The sequence below is a fragment of the Parus major genome, chromosome 3 (assembly GCF_001522545.3).
Source record: "Parus major isolate Abel chromosome 3, Parus_major1.1, whole genome shotgun sequence".
Taxonomy (NCBI): domain Eukaryota; kingdom Metazoa; phylum Chordata; class Aves; order Passeriformes; family Paridae; genus Parus; species Parus major.
The window spans coordinates 10,322,102-10,343,928 of record NC_031770.1 but is presented as its reverse complement, the minus strand read 5'-3'; the positions used below and the strand labels follow the sequence as shown (position 1 = coordinate 10,343,928).

Sequence of the window (21,827 nt, the reverse complement as noted above, 5' to 3'; positions counted from 1 at the left end):
ATAAGATCAGGAGCACAGGAAGGAAGTAATTTTGCCTGAAACTTCATCATCCACACATATGGTTTTCCCGTCTGCAGTAGTAGTAGATCAGTAGTAGTATCTGTAATTTTTGTGTTGCTGTGTGTTGTGAGTCTTCCCATCCAAGAAGAAAGCTTGATGAAAATCAGAAGTCAAATTCAAAAATATTTACAAGTCTACTGAACCTCTGTTGACCTGGTGAGCGCCTCCTTGGCAAGGAATCAAAAGGTTGGAATAAAATAATAGTTGTTGCAGAAGACCTACTACATACTAGGAAAAAAGTAAGCTGCAGGGTTTAAACAATGTATGTATTTATTAACCTCATAATGGTTCACAGGTTCAATGGTTCTTTTCTCTTAGCAAACTATTTTATTTCACTTTTAGCTTTCACTACAGCTCCATAAGAGGCAAATAAAAGTAATATTGGGACATGGTATAGAATGTGAATAAAAGAATTTGTGTGATCTCCCATGGATTCCATGAAGACTTAAAGACGAGTTAAACTTTCTACTTGGTGGTAGAAATACTCAATGTATTAAGGTCACTTGTGATTACTGACTTAGCAATTTGTGGAGGTAAAGAAGCCTTTAGTTTGGTTTGTTTGGTTTTTTTTCCCAAAAGATGGATCACCATTTCCAAGTGCAGACAGGCTGCAGGCTGTTGTATCTAATTTTATCTTAATTCTGATTCTCAGGAGAGCTTTTGAACTGTAATAAACAGTGAGGCACAACCTACCAACTAGTTGAAAACCTCCACTGACTCCAGAAACGTGGGAAAGTCTTCTGGACTTATATCCAAGGAACATCTGTGGGAACAGCTCATTTATTACAGGGTTGGATATCTCAGCAGCCCTTGGGAGAGTCAGGCTCGTACATACAAAGGAAGACCCAGAAACCACAGGGTTGGGAAGATGTTGGATTCCTCCTGTCAGAAGCTGCTCTTTGCAGTGGTGGCTCTGTCAAACAGCACAGTGTCAGCAGTGCACAGTCTGCTGTTCTGAGCTGCTTCTCTTCCCCTGCAGGCAGCTGCTGTTTGCCCCCAAATCCAGTGAATGTTTTATTCTGAGGCTGATAAATGAAAAAGATACACGTTGGTGTTACCCAGAATGGGCTTTGAGTGGTGAAGATGTTCAGCTGAGCGAGGTTCCTTGGCATGTTCCGCCTGTCTGCAGCTGCTTCCACATCTCCCTGCATGCATTCCTGGGGTCTGTGAAATGGCTTTCAGGGTTCTAAAAGCACATGATTGAGAAGGGCTGTGATGCAGGAATAGCCTTTTACCCCACCTCCCAAAAGCCTGAGGAGGCAAGTTCAGTAGCATGGTCCATGGCACTGCTTTGTTGGTTTCCTTGAGCTTGGGATTTCTTTGTGCTACAGGCTGGCAGCTGCCTGCACTTTGGAGGGTCAGCTGGAGGAAATGCTTCCACATGCTGGAATGTCCAGCTCTTAGAGCTCTTCTGTGATGGTTGACAAGTAATGCTTTATTTCTGAGAATTAAATGTGTTCTTTTTTTTCTTCCAGTGGGTTTTACCAATTGTTGTTTTTCACTAGTACTGCGTGCTTGTCAGGCTTTATTTCTCAGAAGAGATAATGAATTTAAGTCTGTTTTCCTGTTCTGTGCACCAGGGCACATGTCTGATGGATCTAATTAGGCTAATACAAAACTCTCCAGATTATCAAATATTGTTTCATTAAGGAAATGGTATTTGAAGTCATATTTTTATTGGCTGAATTGTATTTGAAGACATAGTGGGTATGTGTTGAAGGAGAACACAAGGAGAATTCAGTATGACCAAAACTGCTTCTTGCTGTTCAAAAGCATCTGCCCAGCCTCTGGAAAGTATTGCCAGTCACTGAGGGCAGGAATTGTGTGCTTGTAATATGATATTCTGTCCATAATCTGTGCTTTCTAGGAGGGAAGAGAAAAAGTATGTGTTATCAAATCATAAAATACATAATGAGAGGAATTTTTAATATCTAATAGTGTTGTCTTGCAGACTCTAGTTTTGAAATAGGCTTTTCTTACTTAGAGATTTAAGTGAATAGTCAAAGTAAAGTTAATTTACATTTTGCATTGGCATAGAACAGCTGTGATTCTACACCTTCTTAAAAGAACTTTTCTGGTTTTTGTTAGTTGAAGATTTTTATGTTGAAATGGTAAATTACTTGTGATTACCAACAAAAACTGAAATTAGCTGAGAGTATAAAGTCTCTATAACATAATGATGTGTCACTAACACTACAGTGACTGAAAGTATGGCAATTATTCTGCACTTTAAGGTTTGTCTGGACTAAGTAATTTGCATTAATAAGATGCATCACTCTAGAATCAGTGCTGACAGTGATTCAGCTCTAGCAGCAGATGGATAAAACAGGATTCAATACCTTTAAGTTCTGAGGATTTTCCAGTTAGGATGCTAAACTGCTCATGTGTTGTTTATTCCAGCAGTGAAACAATTCTCCATGGCAGAGTTGAACAACAGCTGGTCATTGTCCTGGGGGTGATAAATGCTCATCTGAAGCTCCTGGGGTTTAATAGCATGAAAGGGAGACTTAGAATCAGATATATTTTATCTATCTCTAGTTGCAACCACAGAACAACCACTTGTGTTCTAAGTTAAATCAATCCTTAGAAATATCAATCAGATGTATTCTCTATAATTTGATATTCTGTGTAATAAATGAGCATTGTTAAAATTAATAGAAAGAACTATTTGTAATGCTATGCAGAATATGACTGGAAATATAATTTTTTGCCAGGTTAAATTAAAACATTTCCCCAAGCTTAAAAAAATTCTGAACTGAGGCCCTTCATTTGAGCAATGGAGTAGAACTCCATTTGTCTGAAGAATTAATTGTGTAAATGTTCGTGCAACAAGAGACCAAGAAGATCAGCAAAGACTTTAAATATTCTTTCATTTTTTGTCCACAGTGAAATGTTTTCTAGTTAAGATGAAAAAGAATACTAAAATGAGTTACTGTTCTTATGTGACTTGAAAACCATTATAGCTGCTGGGATTTGTTGAGGAATTTCAAAGAAAATATGTCTTCATTAATTAATATCTTCATGCAGCTGTACCAAAATATAACTCATTGATTGTTTGTACCCATTTCCATTAATTTTTTTTAAGGAATTTTTAAGTAGTAATCATATTTTCAAGAAGAGGGAGAGATTCTAGTCTGAATGATGGATTACAAGGCTATATTATATAAGGTATGCATTATCTGATAAATACTCCACCAAAATACAGTATGATTGTTACCTTTTGGGTTCTTGGCTGTGTGCAGCAAGTTTCTTTTATGTGTAGAGTATAAAACCACACATATTGTATGTACATGTGCACATGTGTGTATGAGGGAGGTATAAATGGTGGCTAAATATCATACATGGTTTCCATCCTCTGGTTTTATGTGGCACTCTTTCAGTAGAAAACTATATCATGATGCTTATCATACATAAATCTGCAGAGTTATTAAATGTGGCTTGTACCAGACCTTAATTAATTTTCAACCTCTTTATGATCTTTACCAAATAGCCAGGCTGAAGTGTCCTGTATATGCTCTAGTAATATTGTTTTGTGTTCCTTATGCTTAAAATTTCAAGTTTGGTCATAAGCTTCCTCATCTGGATACACTTCAAAGTCCGATTTATATCACGTGTCAAGCACAATAAGGAACTTTGTGTCTGCAATTTTTTGTCAGCTTAGAAGAGCACTGCCAGAAATCTTGCTGCATCTTGCAAAAACGGTTGTTGTGAAGAGAGTGAGGTTAAAAAAAAATTCCAGAGGGTTATAAATGTGAAACATTGGAAGGTTATGAAATCAAGCCTATCAAAGGGGTAGCTGGTATCACCATGAGCCTGCATTAGGGTCACATTTAGTGCAGACGAGCTGTTTTGCTGTGGCACCTTTGCCTCACTCAGTGCAGAGGACACAGTTTGTGTTCTTGGTTTCCTGTACAGGAAGGAAACAGAAGGCAATTTTCTGCACAGCTGAACTGAAAGTCTGCATCTGAACTTGATCTTGACAGGGCTTGCATAAGGTGCTGGGGTCTGTGCTTGTTGATTCACCTGCACTCCTCCCCCCATTCACATAAAGCAGCACAGGAGGAGTGCACGAGCAGTAGCTGGTGTCACACAACACACCAACACAGATGTAATGATGGGAAAAATATTAAAGGAGATAATACTCCACACTGCTGTTAGTAGACAGTGTAAGACGTGGCTGTAGGAAGGGACTGTAAATCTGAATAGGTTCTCTTCTGAAAGTGGAAAGTGCTGTTTTCACTTCCAGCATAATGAGTTGGTACAGGATAATTACCTCTTAAGTTAAATATTTTTGATATAAAGCAAGCAGTATGTACCAATATGTCAAATGCCCTATAGAAAAGCCAGAATGGTGCACCAGGCAGCTCAGATTTTATCATAAAATCACAGATGCTCCTATTAAGCTGGAGCCTTAATACAGCCGAGGCTTTACTCGTAGTATTGATTGCCATTTCTTTTCTCAATCACATAACAGATGGCAGCTGATCTGTTGTGAAAGCAAGGCAAGGCAGCTCATCCCTCTTAAAAAACCACTACAGACACCTCAGTTTTTAGATAAGTACTGCCCATTTTTGCAGACAGGCAATGTGAGGTGCAGTGTGTGTGTCCAGCCCAAAGCCACACCATGTCACCCCCCTGGCTAAAGGAATAATGAGGCTGTGGTTTCCCCAAATGCCTGGAGTGCAGCTGTAGCAGTACCACGTCAAGGCAAATTAAATCAAGGCAAATCCCAAGGACTGGCTGCACTTCACTTTGCTGTGCTCTGTGTCAGTGTGTGCTCGCAGATGTTGTGTTCATTTTGGAGAAGTTGCATCCATTTTGTGTGACAATGCAGCAAAAGCATCTGCTTGAAGTGACAATGGGGAAACTTGACCACAGTTTCCTCTTTCCTCCTCCTGTCCTCCCTTCGTGGCCATATATAGTAGCAGCTACTGCCACTTAGGCAATGCAAGTGCAAGGCTGTGGGTTTATCAGTTTTGAAAAAATAGATGGACAAACTGGATATCTATATAAAAAGGGATTTCTAGGAATAATAATTTCTGTTGCTGCACAGGGAGGAGGAGGAAATGACCCCTTCCACTCCATTGCAAAATACAAATAAAGCCTGACAAAGTCCACCAATGCTCTAAAAGAAGCTGCAGTTGAATTGTTAAGGATTTTTGTGCCTTAGGGATAGAATAATACAGATGGAAAAATGCAGTTGCATTTTGCATTTGCCTCTCCCTTGAAAGACTCGTGCTCTTGCTGCTGCAGTCCCTGCTTTACTGCTGCAGCATTTACCAGTTTTGCTTCCTTGTGTGTGGTGTGGAGGTGGCAGATGAAACTGTGGATGTTGCAATGAGCTGGGTGTCCCTTCACTTGTTTCAGCCCAGGAACACGCCTTGTTTGTCCCAGCATTCCTGTTTCCTGGCCCATCAGGGCAGCAGTGCAGTGCCAGACCTCACACACTGTTTGTAGCAGTGTCCATTTGGAAATGTCTGTAGCACACTGGGGAAAGGGCCAGGACACAGGGAGAATCCTCCTTGCTATCCCATACCAGCACTGAATTCCCAAAGGTGCTCCCAGCTCATGGCTGGAGCCAAACCACTCCCCTCCAGCTGCTTTGGGGCAGGAATCTGGGATAAGTAGTGGACACTTGCAAATTGAGTTTTAATGAAAGGTGTCAGGTTATTTGCTTAACCTAGTTTGTTTTATACAACCCTTTTAAGATCCATGTTTGTTGAACCCTAAAGATGTGACCTTTAAGTCCTCAGTTAAGCAAGCTTTTTCCTTTTACTCCCTTTATTTTCCTGCAGTCAATTGCTTCAGCAGACATGGATTCGAATCAGCTGGAAGCTTTCCTCACTGCCCAAACCAAAAAACAAGGTGGCATCACATCAGATCAGGCTGCAGTCATTGCAAAATTTTGGAAGAACCACCGGACTCAAATCCACGAGAGCCTGATCAATCAGAGCCGCTGGGATAATGTCTTGAAAAACATGAACTGGCGAGTGGACCTGAAGTCACAGTTGAGACACATTGATCAGATGAACACTCCTGTTGCAATAGTTGAAATGGAACTGGGAAAAAACGGGCAGGTAAGCTTTTTTTTGCAAAATATATCAACCTGACGTAGCTACATATGCACTGAGGCATATTACCTATTGCTGAGTTCACTGCATCCAAATCAAGCCACTTGGTTCATCCCCACTGGCCCTTTAATGGACTTGAAATTGAGGTCCATCTTTGCATACAAAGAAACATTCTGGGTGGTGAATACAATTTTTGCTTCTTTATTTTCATCATATATGTATTGATAGCTTTCTTTACATTAAGCTTGAAAAACCAGAGGATGTAGAAATCAAACGTGATCTTATAATTCTGTTTGAATGTTATGCACTACAAATTCAATTAGTCTTTTTTTCCTTTAATTCAACGCTAAAATTAGTTAAAATATGCAGAGTAGGAGCTGAAAAAGAGTAAAGTTCACAAATTACATTTTAGAACAAATGAGAGGAAAGACTCCTTTTTATTTTACATAACACCCATTCTTATGTTAGAAGTACATCCTTATTACCTGTCACATTATGCAATCTGGCCTTATCTGAAAGATATCTGTATATATATATTTATAACTGTATCAGTGCTGAACATTGCCTTCCTTTTTTTTATCTTTATAGTCCATAGGAATGTGCAGCTAACAGCTTCTCATCATCACATTTACTGTTGTTTTCTGACAGAAAGCGTGTTTCAATTTGGTATCTTTTATTTCTGCAATGTTTTAGTAAATTTGAAAACCTCTTTTCTTAGCAGTAGCTACTGCAAATCATGCCATGAGCTGATTTGGGCATTTTGAGGTTAACAGTTAATGTTTAGCAAGGTTCCTTGTATTTTATAGTATTTTAATAGCAAGAATACCTGAATTAGGAATACCTCAATCCATACATAGGTGCACACACCTGGAATATCCATGTGCACAGGAATGATTGAATTCAAACTGTATGGCTAAGCCAAGACCAGGATGAGCATACATCTAAGCTGGGATCCTACAGAGACAGAATGTTGGACTCATTCTGTCAGTTCACTTTCCTTTGCAGTCAGTGGAAGCTAATCTTCCCTGAGCCTTCCACTCATGGATCTCTGCAGTGACCAATAATGGTGTGTGGCTTCAGGTTTTTTCCTCACCTCAAAGAAGTGGAGTTTTCTGCTCAGGATCTCAAGATTGAAAATTATTGTCTTCTGTTAGCAGCAAATGGAAAAAGGTTACTTTGAATAAAAAGGTTACAGGGAACACATTATAATAAGTACATTGAGTACATTAGTGAGTAAATGGGATCCATTAAAAAATGCATCCTTAACTCAGAATCGCTGTTGTGTTTCATAAGGGGATTATGTAGTTAGTGACTCCTGTTTTGAAACTCCTTTTTCCCCCAATAATGGATTTTTACAATAACATCAAGCAGCAAGGTCATTTAGATGTCTTTCACCCTCTGCAGAGAGAGTCAGGGGATGTGAACATGGAGGAAGAATACACATTTCTGAGACCCTATAATGTCTCTTACTGAAGAGCCCCACAACAAAATCAAAATTAATTATTTTAGCAATGCTCCTTCATGCTGCAAAGGAATATGGTTGTGTAAATGCATTTTTGGATCTGCCATCAAACACAATTTTGCCTCCTTCCCTGAGGACACCAGTGAGCTGTGGCAAGCCTGACACTTGGTGTGAGTTAAACTGGTGCTTACCAAAACAACCATGGAGTAAGTAGCATTGTCACCACTTGAGTCAATGTACATTTATTCTAAGGAGCTCTGGTTTCACATGGCCTTTAGCTGTGGATTAAATAAGTTGTCTGCTGTAAATCTTTGGGTTGAGGCACTGTGTATCAGGCTGTATGCTCCTGTGATGGGATGAGTTTTGGGAAACCACAGGGATTTGGGGATCTCCTGGAAAGACTGGTCACAGAGACTCTTACTGGAGGTTGAACAAGTTGTTCCTGCACACTGGATCCAGCTCACTAACTTGAAACTGTCATGTTTTATAGTCTTTATAAGTATTTTTACTTTATTAGTACATCTCTTCTAAATATCAAGTTTTGTAGCACATCAAATGCACATATACTGGTACCTTTCTTAAGTTTAGCAGAGAACATATTTTCTAAGTTGTCAGCCATAGATGGCATTTGATGAATAATGAAGATCTGGCTTTGAAGAGGAAAGCTGGCTGATGATTCAGGAATAAATTATTCACAACAGACTGTTTTCATTTGGACACATGATAACAGGGGAATATACAAATGCATTTATATGTAATGAATTGACATTAATATTTCATGGTTCAACAGAAGCAAAGAAGTGCTCTGTAGAAAATGTACCTTTCCAGAAGTCGCTCTGATTCTTCTCAGTGTTTCTGGGTTGGATCTAGATCTCTACCCAGTAGAAGGCCAGGCTGCTTGGTGAAGTATCTGCTCCTTCTGCTTCAATAAATAACTTTGCTTCCTGCTTGCCTTCTCTGAAATTTAGTCAGTCAGCTCTTTCATAAGGGGAAGACTCTGTGTGTGAGACCTGATGTGGTTGGGAATGGGGATTTGGAAGTGACTGGTTCATAAATGCCACTACACCAAGTTTATGTGAATTTTGTCAAATTTTGTAAACGTTTTCTGACTGGAGAGAGATGTTTCTGTGTTTGAGAATCCATCACAACTTGTGTGCATTAATTCTTGCTAGCCTTGCCATTCCTGATAAGAGAAAAAAATGAACCTTTTTCCCTAGGTACTCTTAAAAACACTTCTAATGAGGAACATTTGAAAATATCGTGCTTTGAAACTTTGAAAAATTTGATTCAGGATCTGTAAATTGGAATTTGAACTCTTCTTCAGTAAAGATTTTACAGCAACATTAAAAGTTTGCTTTATGCTGGTGTTGTAGTCTTTATAGATCCTGGCAGATCTATATTAAGATTAAAGGCAGATGAACATGCTAGCCATCAGCTTTGAAAGCCCATTTTCTTTAACAATATGACTAAAAATAAAATTATAAAGCAGTTGCACTTTAGCCTGCATTTGCCTTCATCTTGTGATATTTAGAGCTCATCACTGCTGGTTCATTTTTTCCGTTTTAACAGCCCATCTTTTCTTTGGCACACGGTTTTATCCTCTTGGGGTTTTTATCTACCTTGCTGGCTTTCTCTTAAAACATCTATAGCTACCTGCCCCCTTCTTTATGTCCTTTTTTATCCTGTTCTCCCTCTCTGAGCATGTCTGTAAAGCCCTTTTGGTATGAAATTTCAGCCAGACATGAATCTGCTCAGAGGGGTGGGAGAGAGATCGGGAGCATCCTCCTTGTCATGCCCTTCCTGCCCCTCTGCACCAGCACTGCTCCACGTGGTGGGCAGCCACTGCTGTGCAGTGTTGGCTTACCTGCACACTTCAGTCCCAGATTTATACCTGACCTTGCCATTGATAGAAAATTAATGCATTAGTTTTGCACCAAGATTGCAAGATTGCACCACATGGCTTGGCACTAAGATTATATTTAAACTTGCGTTCTGGATGTTGTCATGTTATTTTGCTCAGGAGATGTGCCTCTCCCCTGGGGCTGTGTTGTTCTTCCTGTGGGCTGATTTGCCAATAAGTTTTTCTTTCTTTATATAAATATGTATCATTATGTATTTTGCAGTTTAATATCTGAGGCTGATCAGATATTACAGATTAACTGAGAATTTGTTCTTGGCTTTTTTGCTTTAACTTATTTACAGAATGGGTGTTTCCACATACATTTCTTTTCAGTGTTTAAGATACCAGTAATCCATGTAATATCACTTCTGTTGGGGCTTTGTTGGATCTTAAAGCATGTTTTATGATCAAAGAGTATTTTCTGCCCTGGTTTAACATGAAGCTGAGATTCTCATGCACAATTCTTCCTGGAAAAACCTGAGGTAATCACATCAGGATTATGGATTAAAGGATTTTTTTTTTTTCCCAAAATATTGTATCTCTCTTCACTTTCCTTTTCTTAAAAGCATCTACCTGGCAGAGGGGTCATAATAGTTACTGATATACAGTAACTAAACACCCCAATGTAGCAAATACCAGAAGCTACATACAGGGTAAGAAATTAGGATCATTTCTTTCAAAGTTAAGGGCAAACAGCAGCCTTTTATTCAATATACTTTCTCTGGTCTGAAATCACCAGGGATATGTATCTTCATAAAAATAAGTATTTTTCTTTAAGGAACAAGCAAACATTAGCAACAGCCTTTTCAGTGAAATTCTAATACTCAATATTTATGATTATATTTTGATTGTCACTTTAAACTCTCCCCAGAGAGCTAAAATACTTTCTGATGAAATGGCTTGCTAGGTGAAGTGCACCTTTGCCAGTGCAAGAGCATACTTGATGCTGAAAAAGTAGGAACTGTCAGCTGGCAGTTTACCTACTGTCTGCTACTGGGAGGGTCCAGACCCTAGTAATTAAGAGAAAATAGTAATAACAATTCAGGTAATAATTCTATTGGTTTATGTGTGGAAAGAGTTCATAAGGCCTATTGTCACGTGCTATATGTAGGAGATAAAATGCTACCAATATTTTGAAGGTCTGGAGCTTGACATTTCATCAAGTTTTAGTTGGAGTGACTATAAAGATTTAATTAATGTTTTACGAAGGAGTGAAGTAGGTCTCAAAGTAAACTTCTGGGAGATTAATTTTTTTTTTCTGACTTGTTAATTAGGTCTAGACAAATTTAGGCTGAAATTTCTATCGTCTGTGCTACAAACAAATTATATTTATTTTTAGCATTCACACATAAGCATGCTTTCACAATGTAATAAAAAAATCTTCTAGAAAATTCATTCCCTTGCTGGGAGTTCAGACTGAACGCTGCAAAGGATGTGGTGGTGCTTTGTGCATTTTTCTAAGCCATTTTTCTCTTGGCTTTTGTCAGCTGCAGTTATCCCCAGCCATAGCTGTTGCTGCTGCAGAGAGGTCAGACCAAGAGAACATCAGGAGTAAACTCATGCCATAGGGAGGAAGGATTATGGCTGCGCCTGCTTTTGCTTCTGTGTGACTCCAGGTCAGGCTGCTTCAGAGATATGGCTGAAAATAGCCCCAGATAATGGATCTTTTTTATGTAAGGATCTGTTTGGAAAGATTGCTTTTTGTAGGATATTGGTGTGGGCAAAGCAATGCGTGCGGAGATGAAAAGCAGCTCCAGGTACCCAAACCAAAATAACACCAGCCTGGCCTGCAAAAAGGAAGGAAAGGCAACCACCAAACCATTTTTCCTTTCCAGCCATAATCTATCTTAATCTTTGTAGCTGTTAATATCATCAGAAATGATGTTCCAGTCGGAAATGGGAAAGCACAGGCATTTAGAAGCCAAATTAATCAACTTAACCCAAATGGGCTTAATATTTTTATGTGATTAAAATGATAGAATCTGCTAAGTAGAAGTCAGTTGGGAAAAAAATCACCTTTGTGGCCAAGCTGAATGTAATCATTTGAGCTTTTGTTCACCTTGGAAATTTATGAGCTGGAGGGAACACTTACGTAAGGGCAGTACAGTGCAAAAGCAAATAAAAAATGGAGAGGGCAGCAGGTCACTCAGCACAGAGGAAATGAACACAGTTGACTGACTTAATTCAGTTATTTACTTAATCCTCTGCATGGTACTCTCTGTAGTGCTCTGCTTCGACAGGTCAATTTTTGTCACCTTCTTGGAGTAGGGAGAAACTTGGGGAACAAGAAGAGAATTCTGTTATTTGTAGTTCTTGGGACATGGAAGTGTAATAAGTGTGTTAAGGAGATAAGAGCATTAAATGGAGGTATTAAATAACTGTCTGACTCAAACTGTCACTTTTCCACTGGGTATATCTGACAGTATTTTTTACCTCATGCATACATCCTATACAAAGCAAGGATATTCTATAATCAGTTGTGCTGACAGTTTCTATGCTGGTTTATTTGTACCCTGTATATGTGGATACGCAAGTGCACACATACTCATATATTCCCTGTCTTTACTCTGGAACTGGATTTGCTGAAGTTATTAAATAGAGCAAGTTAACTGAGATACAAGTATTTTTGATTGTGGCTGAGCTCAGGGTATTACAGGGAGAAATTCTGCATTAATTGAAGGTGAGCTGTATGAAGCCAGCTGTGATGATTATTTACTGCCTTTCATACACCTAAATTCAGATTCAGTCCTGGACCCTTGAAATTTTTACCTTCTCGGGTCTTGCACATTATGACAGAGGACTTGCAATCTGTTATATATAATATCAGTGTTATCAACAAATATTTTGCAATCTAACATCAATCTGGCATTCACACACAGAAATAAAATGTGTGTAGCTTTGATGAAATGCCCTCCAGAGCATCTCTTGCAGCCTTGAGAAACAGATTGCAAGGAGGCTAGCACAGAGGCAGCTGGGGTCAACAGATGTGGCTGTTGAAAGTTGTCCCAGCAGAAGTGTTTCACCATATACCTTTTCTTGAGTTTGCTCTGCAGAGTCAGAGACCCTAAACTGCGTCTCCCCCATGACAAAAGGAGTTGTTCTGTTTGAGGCAGGTTGGCAGAGCAGTTTCAATGTGACTTGTGCAGCTCTTGTGTAAATAATCACAGGCTGTCCCACTGTCTGTGCAATTCCCCACCACCGTGGACTTGGGGCTATGTGGAGAGTGTCTGCAAACATGCAAATAAAGCACTGCATTTGCACAGCATGCCACATGCAGACTGGCACCATTTGGCTGCATGACCTTGCAGCAAAGCAAGTCTGTAATTGAGGCAAAATGCAGTTGGAGACCAAAAATTGTAATCTCCACTAGCATCCTTTTAACAAAAGTCAAAAGTTTTGCTTGATTCTCAAAAACTTCTTAAAAACAGGAAATTTCTTTGCTGGAGAGCCTGTTTACAGCAAATCAAAGCCTCTTTGCATCTTAGCTTTGGTGGTGTTGTCCATTTGTGTTCTTTGGGGGAGTTGGATATCAACATTAGCAAGTAATTTGTTCTTAGGAAACTCAGGAAAAAAAGGAGTTGTTATGAACACAAGTGCCCACTGCATTGGCTGACAAAGATCTTGTTTTTACAGGCCTAGCCTGGCCAAATACATTCAAAATTGTTGTTTTGCCAGTTGGCCAGCCTTTCCCCTCTTGACACTGTGCCACTTTGCTGTTGAGAAGTGCTTTTGAGATCCTTTTGTCATGATCCCTTTTGAGATCTCTGAGCATTGGCATTCGGGGTGTAAGTAAGAAGAGGTTCTTAATTTATTTTAATTAGGAAAAGCTAGTGTGGGAGAAGGTATTAGAAGAACAGAAGAAAGCTGGCACATAACTGGGGAGAAACACTTGTAGAGCATTACACTCTTTTTGCTGCTTAGTCCTTTGGATTCTCTTTATTGTATCTTAAATATATGTGTGTGTGTATATATTTTTATATACATTTTATAAAAGATGGACCCCAGGTTTTTGCTGTGCAAGAATTGATGCAACAGAAGAAACACAGTCCACAGTGGGAAAGCAAAATCCCTTCAGTTCATGGCTAGTTCTCAGTGTAATCTTTTCATTGAGCAGGTGTTTCCATTCTAGTTTCTGCAAACTGGGGCTTTCCATCCTCCTAGAGCTTCTACTCATCCTAGCTAAAAATGAAAAAAGATAAATATAATTTTTTTTCTTTTCCTCTTATCATTCTGTTTGCAAAACCTCTCCTGCAAGGGAGTGATTCCACAGGTAGCTGGCTGGAATCTGCTGGTGTGCAAAGCTGTCCTTGGGAGTTGGCATCAATGCTGAGGTTCTGTGAGCTCCCTGCATGGAAATGCAGTTAATCACCACATGAAATGCTTGGAATACTAGCACCCTGTTTGGATAAAATCAAGTTCTCACTCCTGCTGCAGTTTCCCTTGCTGTTACAAACCACTAGCAGTGCTGCTTGGGACTAGGGACTTCTAGAGGCCAGCAGAGAAGTTCTGGGAGAGACTCCTGCCCCTTCCCAAGGGACTGGATGAAGACTATAGGAAACAAAGCCCTTTTTTTGCAGGTTCACTTACCTCTGTATTAAATAGATTTGTCTGCTCCTTGGTATGCTGGCTTCATCTTGTCAAAATATGGACTGAAAAAAGGCACTAACTGGAACTGCCACAGAAGATGACACGTGGGTTTGAGAGGGTGGTTTTGGTCTTTTCCTTGCTGCTTGTCCTCAGCCTTGTGCTGCCCCAGCAGTGACGTGTTCACGGAGCTGAAAGTGGCTGATTGAGTCCAAATGATATTTTTTTGTTCCTTCCTCGCCCTTTTATTTTTTTTTTCCACTCAGATTATTTTTAGTATGGATCAATTTGTTGAAGGGACAGGTTGAGGGCAAAATTGAGCAAAAGAAATTGAGAGCTCTGCCTTGCCTTGGAAAAAATGCTCATTTAACCATGCACGTTGAAAGAATCCCCATTTTAAATTCTAGCTAGTGATCTCTTGAACAGAAATGAAGCAGCTCTCCTTGAATGTTGGGGATAATTTCTCTAAAGTGCCAGGTTTTTTTCCAAGAATGGAGGAGGAATAGAAAATGAGAGACATGTCTGTTGGATGAGTTTTGTATTGTAGAGTTCATTTGGAGAAGGGTGGAAAAGGTATCTGATATGGAAATGATCTAAAAGGATATCTGGAGGTGGGAATCTGCGCAGATTGCAAGAAGGGGGAAATCTTGATACTTTAACAGTGTTGATATTCTTTGTTTCTAGAAGTTTCTCAGCTACATAGATTTGTAACAGCAGTAATGAGAAACATGATTGAAATTCTGGTCCTATTCCTTGCCTGGTAGTTTTGTCTAGTGTTAGTGGGAAATGTGGTGAGCTGAGCCACAGCTTGGCTGTGTTGCCTGAAGTGATCCTCTAAGTCTGGGAACAGCAACAGAGTCCTGACTTACCCACAGCTTTAACAAATAAACTCACTTGTTGTTCAGGGTTTTTTTTCATTCAGTGGTTAAAAGAAGTTGGTTGGTGTTGACAATTTCTTCCTCAAAATAGCTTTCTCTGTTTCCTTACATGCATCTGGTCCAGTTTTTTTTTTTTTTCTTTTTGCTTGTTTTGAAAATACTTACCAAGGCAGTGGGGTGAAGCATAAGTTTCCCTGCTTTTCTCTGAAAGGAGATGGTTATATCAGTGAGGAGATCCCTGGCAAGTGCTTTTGGTTAAGACATCATTGTCCTATATACTACTTGAGGAAATGACTACTTTGAACATAATTCCTGGAGCAAATCCTCTTCATTTAGAAAGAGATTCTAACTTACAAAAGATATAAGACAATCCTTTGATTAAGAAACCTCTTGCAGCTGTAATTTTGCATAGACCTTGACACACAAGGGTTTTTTTTTTCTGTCCTCCTTTCAAATTATCAGTTGCAAAACTGCACAGAGATAATCAGACATGCAAATCTTCAATATATTTTTAGTTCAATTCACTGATGTATATTCATTAAAATGTTAATATGACAAGGAAAGCATAATTTAAATTGCATATGCTTAATTTGGTTAATAAATGCTTGAAATACAGTCCCAATTTTAGAAGTAGCCATACTTGATGCCAATTTTTCAGGGCTTTTTTTCCCCCTTTTTTTATCACAAGGAGAGTAGAAAAACTCTTGGTTTATGGACAGAAATAACTTCGTTGTGCTTTTTACGCTGACCTTGCACAACCAAAGGACCTCTGTGCTGGGAATCAGTGCTCCTTGTACTCATTGTCACACTCCTAATGATTGAATGGTAATAAATTGCGTCAGTGGAGACCTAGTGAAGATTGTGGTATTGTAATTTGAGTTCCCAGACTGCATTACGTGGAGTTAGATAGGCAGATAGAAGATGAAAAGAGCAAAGTTTCCTTGTGTTCAAATATGGCCAGGCTCCACCAATGCAAATCGGGGATGTGCTTGCCCTGTATTTAATTTGCAGTGGCCTAACTAAATGAGATACAAATTACTACTGGAATTAGAATTCGACAGCTTCTGAATCTTGGTTGAACATGCAAAGCTGCTATAATATCCAGATTTTTTTTTTTAAACCCCTGAAGTGGTATTTGAATGCTTACAGGCAATAAACTTTTCAGTCAATTGCTTCCATTTCTGTTGAATTGCCCTCAAAAGTGAAGCTGTGCTTTAAGAACTATTAAAAAATTTCATTCCATTTAACCTGTAAATACACCACAGAACTTGAGAAAATGAGTTTGATAATTGCTTTTTTTTGGAAGACTTTAGCCTGGAAGGCAGCATCTTAAAAGGACTCAGCATTGAGGAGATTCTCTAAGGTATCCAGTTAGAGCCAGTTACACTGGCCTGACTTCCTTGATCTGAAGTAATGAGGTGTGACAGATCATGAGTGCACTGCATCATGGTCAGGACCAATAACCCCTTTCAGAAAATTACATTTCTGCTCTAAGCAGTCGTTTTGAGTTATCTGCAGCTAATTGTGAACCGCCTGCTTTTACAGAAATGGAACTCTCGTGTTTCCCAGTAAACATCACCGTGATGCTCCCAGACAGCTATGAAGTGCAACTGTCTGGGAGGAGGCTCAAATCTGATCAAATTTAATTAGACTGGAACCTGTTCCTGCCTACAAATATCTTGATTATTCAAAGAGAATAAACATGCCACTTGACAGAATTGGCTTTTGTGATAGCTACTGCTGTGAGAATGTGAAAAAGAGGTGTTGATTCACATGCTTCTTCTCACTGAAGATTGAGTTGAACAATGAATGAGCCCTGTCTGCATCTGCTGGTCACCCAGAGCTCACCAGAGAGGACATGGAGAAACCCAGGCTGCTTGAGGGAATGATAAATCTGTCTGCCTTGGACTATTCCCTGGAAGAATATGGACTCCAAAGGAAAGCAAGCATTACTAGGTCAACTCTAGGAGCCTAAGGTTTGGTGAGATAGATTCCACCCTCTGTCTGCACTGCCTAGTGATTAATGTAGCTTGACAGCTCCTCTCAAATGGTGCTATGGATAAAACCTCTCACTTTGTTCAGCTAAAGGCAGTGGAGGCAAACTTCTTCAGCCTTCATTTTTAGGAAGCAAAAGCAGAAAATAAATGCAGCACCTCCCATTACACTGTGGGAAGTGTAGTTTAGTGAATGTCATTAAACTGTCAGCCAAAGAAGTGCAGGCTGCTGGGTGAGAGACCTGTATTTGCATTAAATCAAAACTCTTGGGCTAAAAATTAATGCTAGTTACAAATGAAATTACAAAGAAAACGTGTTTAAATGTGAGTTTCTTTATTAAAGTCATATGGAACAAACACTGAGTTTACTGAGCAGAAGTACTTACAGCTTTAAGCACACCAAATGCTTTGCATGACAATTAACAGCATGGATAATTGTCCAAGTTCCTGTGATCCAGGAGCACTGATATATGTCTTGGTCTGGATATGAGGTGTGACTGAGCCACTTTTGTATCCCCACGCTTCCCTCTGCAAGCACACCAAGTCAAGCTGGGTGGATGCTAAAGGAGAAGAAAGACAATACCTGCATCTGAGAGCGAGGCTTTGAAAGATGATGGACAAATGGATCAGTTTCAAGGGTTTGAAGCTGCTCTCTGGGGAAAGAGGCAGTGAAGAAAAGAAGAGGCTTGTTTTTCCAGGCACAGAGCTTGGAGATTGTGAAAAACGAGGTTCACATATTTTTTATACAATTTAAAAGTTTAATAAAAAGACAGTTAGGAGATAAAGTGAACAGATATGACCGGGTGTCTCTGCATTCAGCCAAGAGAGCACACCTTACTAACAAAGGATTGTCCCTTAAAAACAGAACCCCACTGCATGTTCATAAATTCTCATACATGATTCAAACATTCTCTTTAAGTTTTGGATGTTTATTTGTTTAGTTTTTGACTCGCCCCTTTCTCAATAAATCCATCTTCTTGGCTCCACTGAGTTTCATATTCCCTGATAACAGAAATGCAATAAATTTCTTCCCCAGAGCTCTGGTCACTGCTGTCTTCATCTGGATAAGATAATATAAGAATGGGGAGTCTCCAACCATCTCCTCTAGTCCCTGGGTTATACAAACAAAAGTAGTCCCCGCTCCAATACCATGCCATAGCTCAACACATATGTATATTATACTACCATTTCTAAGCTCCATCAACCACAGAAATAGAAGGAACCACACTAATACAACATATACAACATCTAACCATATACACATAACATTCATTCCAATATTTGCAAAAAGCCAACAATATAATGTGTATCTGTAACAGAGATCAAAAGGACTTGCTCACTTCTAAAGGGGACTGTTCTCCAGAACTGCTGGAGGAGAACTCAGTTTGAGGGACTTGGGTGTTAGATGATGCTGTCACATCCCAGTTGCCTTTGAGTTGTGTGAGAGATGTAGGCTTGCTGTGATCCTCATGCAGAAGCTACCTGGTAAGAAAACTGTGTTCAGAAAATCTTTGTATTTGAACCTAAACCACTGACTTTTGCTCTGAGCAAGCAGTACTTTCTTTCAAAGAGAATTGGATGTTGCTGTTCTCCGGTGTTGCTTTTTTGGAAGAGGATTTTTGGAAGGGGCTGTGCGAGGTGGGATGCTGTGCTCCAAGCTCAGTCCTTCCTTCTGCCCCTTTTGGTGTGTTTGCATGATACCATGTGGAGCTCTCCATGAACTCTTCTGGCTCCCAGGAGAGATTTCAGCTCCTGCCTTTCCCTTGGGGCAGCACACACAGCTCCTGGCTGAGGGCTGAGCACGGCCAGTGCTTTTATGTGTGAACAGGGAGTATGAGACTCACTGCCAGCCAGGAATTTACACATGACTTCAAATACTTGTGCTCCGGGTCAGCATGGTTCATCGTGTCCCATCCTAGGAAAAAGCACCAATGTCCAACAGCCCTCTCAGAGGCCAGGGCTTTCTCCTGAAGACAGGGAGTTGTCACCAGGCCTCTCCCTTTGCTGCCTCAGCGCCTTCCCCATTTGGCAGCATTCCCCGCCTGAGCGCGGCTCCTCCGCGCCCTCCTTTCTTCTGTGCCCTTTGCTTGGCTCTGGTTGTGTGTTTGTTTTCTCTCCCACATGGACTCTGTTTCATTCACTGCCCCGAATAATAAGATGTTTGTTGAAAGGGTGCTGCTAAGTAATTTGTCTTCTTCATTCATTCTCTCTTTGTTTAATGTTTGTTTTCGCTGTGCTTTGAATACAAAATTATTAATTTTATTTAGTTTATTTCAATAGTATTTATTATTGTGGAGGCTCCTACACAACCCCTCTTACTGCTATAAAAATCTCATAAATTAATACTTATAATCAGTTATATATCAGGTATTTTAATTCCCATTTGAAGGATACAATCTGAAGGTGGAGAACATAAACACAAGGATTTCCATTAATTCTGGTGGTCGGTGTGAGAAGCCGTCAGCCCAAGTTCCCAGAGTGCAGAGCCTTTGTGGTATTGCCAGGGTATGTCTCTGGCAGTGCAGCCACAGCAGTGATGGACATCAGTCCTGCAAACCAGTCCCAGGCACCTCTGACTAAGCCTGGATAAAACATGGAGCACACACAGAGTTATCACCTGGACAAATGTTGGCTAGGGCCTCCTGTATGCACACAAGAACATTTACCTGTGGGCAAAGAAGTTTATTTAATGTCTCCATGCATTATAATGGCAGAACACTCATGATATCTGTAAGTCATAGGCGAAAATACTGGTGAGGATTTTTTTTCAGCCAGAGAAAATCTGAAATGGAGATCTATTGGAGCAGATTGTTAATATCCTCCCCATCCAAAATCCAGGAAACGGCTTTTAGTGCTTCTCTTTCCTTTCCCTGTTGATAGATCCTACGTCAAATGCTGCCTTTAATCCGAAATGGTTTCCCCAGAATCTTCTGCTCCATGCCAGTTCCAGGTATTATTCAACCTCTGTCCTTCTCTGAACATCTTGCTTTTTCCAAATTTTTGAGTGTGAAGCAATATCATTTTGCACCTAATAAAATGTAGTAATTTGGTTATATTGCATGCCCTCTAATCAGTAAGGTCAGTCACTCTCAGGCTTTGCTAAAGAAGTAAGCAATAGTGCAGTGGGCTTGGAGTCCAGTGGGTCTTGAGCAGCAGGTCAGTCACCCCTCAGCAGTAGCACTGCCTGCCTGGTTGTGTGTGAGGCCCCACTTCTCTCCTCTCTTTCCCTGCTGGTTCTGCTTTCATTTCTTCTGCCTCTCCTCTTTTCCCTCCTCTCTTTCCCTGCTGGTTCTGCTTTCATTTCTTCTGCCTCTCCTCTTTTCCCTCCTCTCTTTCCCTGCTGGTTCTGCTTTCATTTCTTCTGCCTCTCCTCTTTTCCCTTCTGCCCCTCAGGCTGCTGTTCTGTCTCTTTCCTCCATCTTTTTGTTCCCTTGGCTTCCTCCTCACTCCCAAACTTGGTTCCTTGTTTGGTGTCAGCAGAGCTCCTGGGGTTTTTCTCCTTTAGTGGAGTTGTGCAGCACAGCAGAGAACCACAAAGTGTCCCAGGTTAAAGCTGCCCATGAGCACATGAAGGTACAGAGGTTGTTCTGGGGAAGGTTCAGGTTTTCAGGGTGTCTCCCTGTCCTGTTATATTATCCTACTGAGCCCCAATGCTGTGTTATGGAAACACTGTGTGGTTCTTGCTCTGCAGCACAGCTGATTTTTCTGGGAAGCTGTAAATAGATTATATTCTTATGGCTGTGTGTGGTTTGGTGTTTGGTGTTTTTTTAAAGCACTGTATGAGATCTTCACTTGAAATTTTGCATGAAACTCCTTGTCTAAAATTCTGTGGATTTAGTGAACAGAGCTTTAATAACAAGGATGGAATACAGAAGAATTACGTGGCACCTGCGTCTTCAAATATATTTGAAGTAATGAGCTTTATGTGGTACATTTGTGTGGCTAAGCTGTAAAATTTTGTTCATAGTGATGATTATGCTAAGAACCAGCTTTGCTAGCTGAGGTGCACATGAGCACAAACAAGGCTTATTACTCTGGAGTCTTGATTAGAATTGGGCAGAGGGCAGCTTGAGAGTAAGCAGCTTATTTGCATTTCAAGTGAGCTGTAGTTGAGATGAAGACATGCACACCACTGTCAGTTAGAATTGTCCCTCAGTCTGGAGCAATGGAACCTCACGCTGGTGACAGGACACGTGGCTTGGGGTGCATGAGGACACTGCTCCTTCTTTCTGATGGTTTTCCCCTCTGGAGCAGTGAATCACGTGGCAATCCCAGCTTCAAACAGGATGCTGTCAAGGGTTTTAATGGATTTACAGAGAGAATTGATTGTGCACGCGCTGGGTGAAGTCTTCAGATGCCTCATTGAACATCAGCAAACCAAAGGGTCATTATCCTTTCCCCTCTCTTCCCCTTTAGCTCATCTGTCATCTGTAGCCTGCACTAATCTCCCTCTTTCACCCTTTATTGTGAGTTGGGCTTACTTGAAACTAGATTTTGAGAACCAAATACGAACAAATGGGTCTATTGCACATGGAAATAAGTATTTTTTTCTTTTCCTCTCCTCAGTGGTAAACATGCTTCACAGTATGAGCATTGTTAATGCAAATGCCAGCATCCTTTGACACTCAATGGTATTTTTGATGAAGGCAAGGGCTGGGTCACTGAAGTGGATGGAACATGACTTTTTGTGCTGAAAACGAGAACATGGAGATCTCTTACACTTGAAATTATGAAGATGTGTTTTGTCCATGATTTCATGCTCCTCTGTACAAGCAGACCTTTTTCTCTCAGGCTTGTGTTTAGTCTTTAGACTTGGCTGGTACTAATCAGAGACAAATCAGGTGAAAAACAATGAGTCAGATATTGAGGAAAAGATGT

At 40.2% G+C, this 21,827-nt stretch overlaps 1 protein-coding gene and 1 long non-coding RNA gene across 3 annotated transcripts in view; one reads left to right on the top strand and one right to left on the bottom strand.

The window, feature by feature from the left end:
* COMMD1 (copper metabolism domain containing 1) overlaps positions 1-21,827 on the top strand; it is a 60,213-nt gene that overhangs the window by 11,711 nt on the left and 26,675 nt on the right. The window contains exons 2-3 of one of the 2 annotated variants that reach the window (XM_033513211.1): positions 5,856-6,137; positions 16,501-17,986. In XM_033513211.1, coding sequence (XP_033369102.1) covers positions 5,856-6,137; positions 16,501-16,527 — 309 coding nt within the window. In that variant the 3' untranslated portion in view covers positions 16,528-17,986. Of the gene's footprint in view, positions 1-5,855; positions 6,138-16,500; positions 17,987-21,827 lie in introns of those variants that run through there. The other variant, XM_015622225.3, reaches the window with a different exon arrangement.
* Positions 1,466-14,314, bottom strand: LOC117244145. The gene is made up of 3 exons (XR_004496669.1): positions 14,081-14,314; positions 2,400-2,539; positions 1,466-1,923 (listed from the first exon to the last, which is right to left on the bottom strand). It is a non-coding gene; the product is annotated as an uncharacterized LOC117244145 (long non-coding RNA).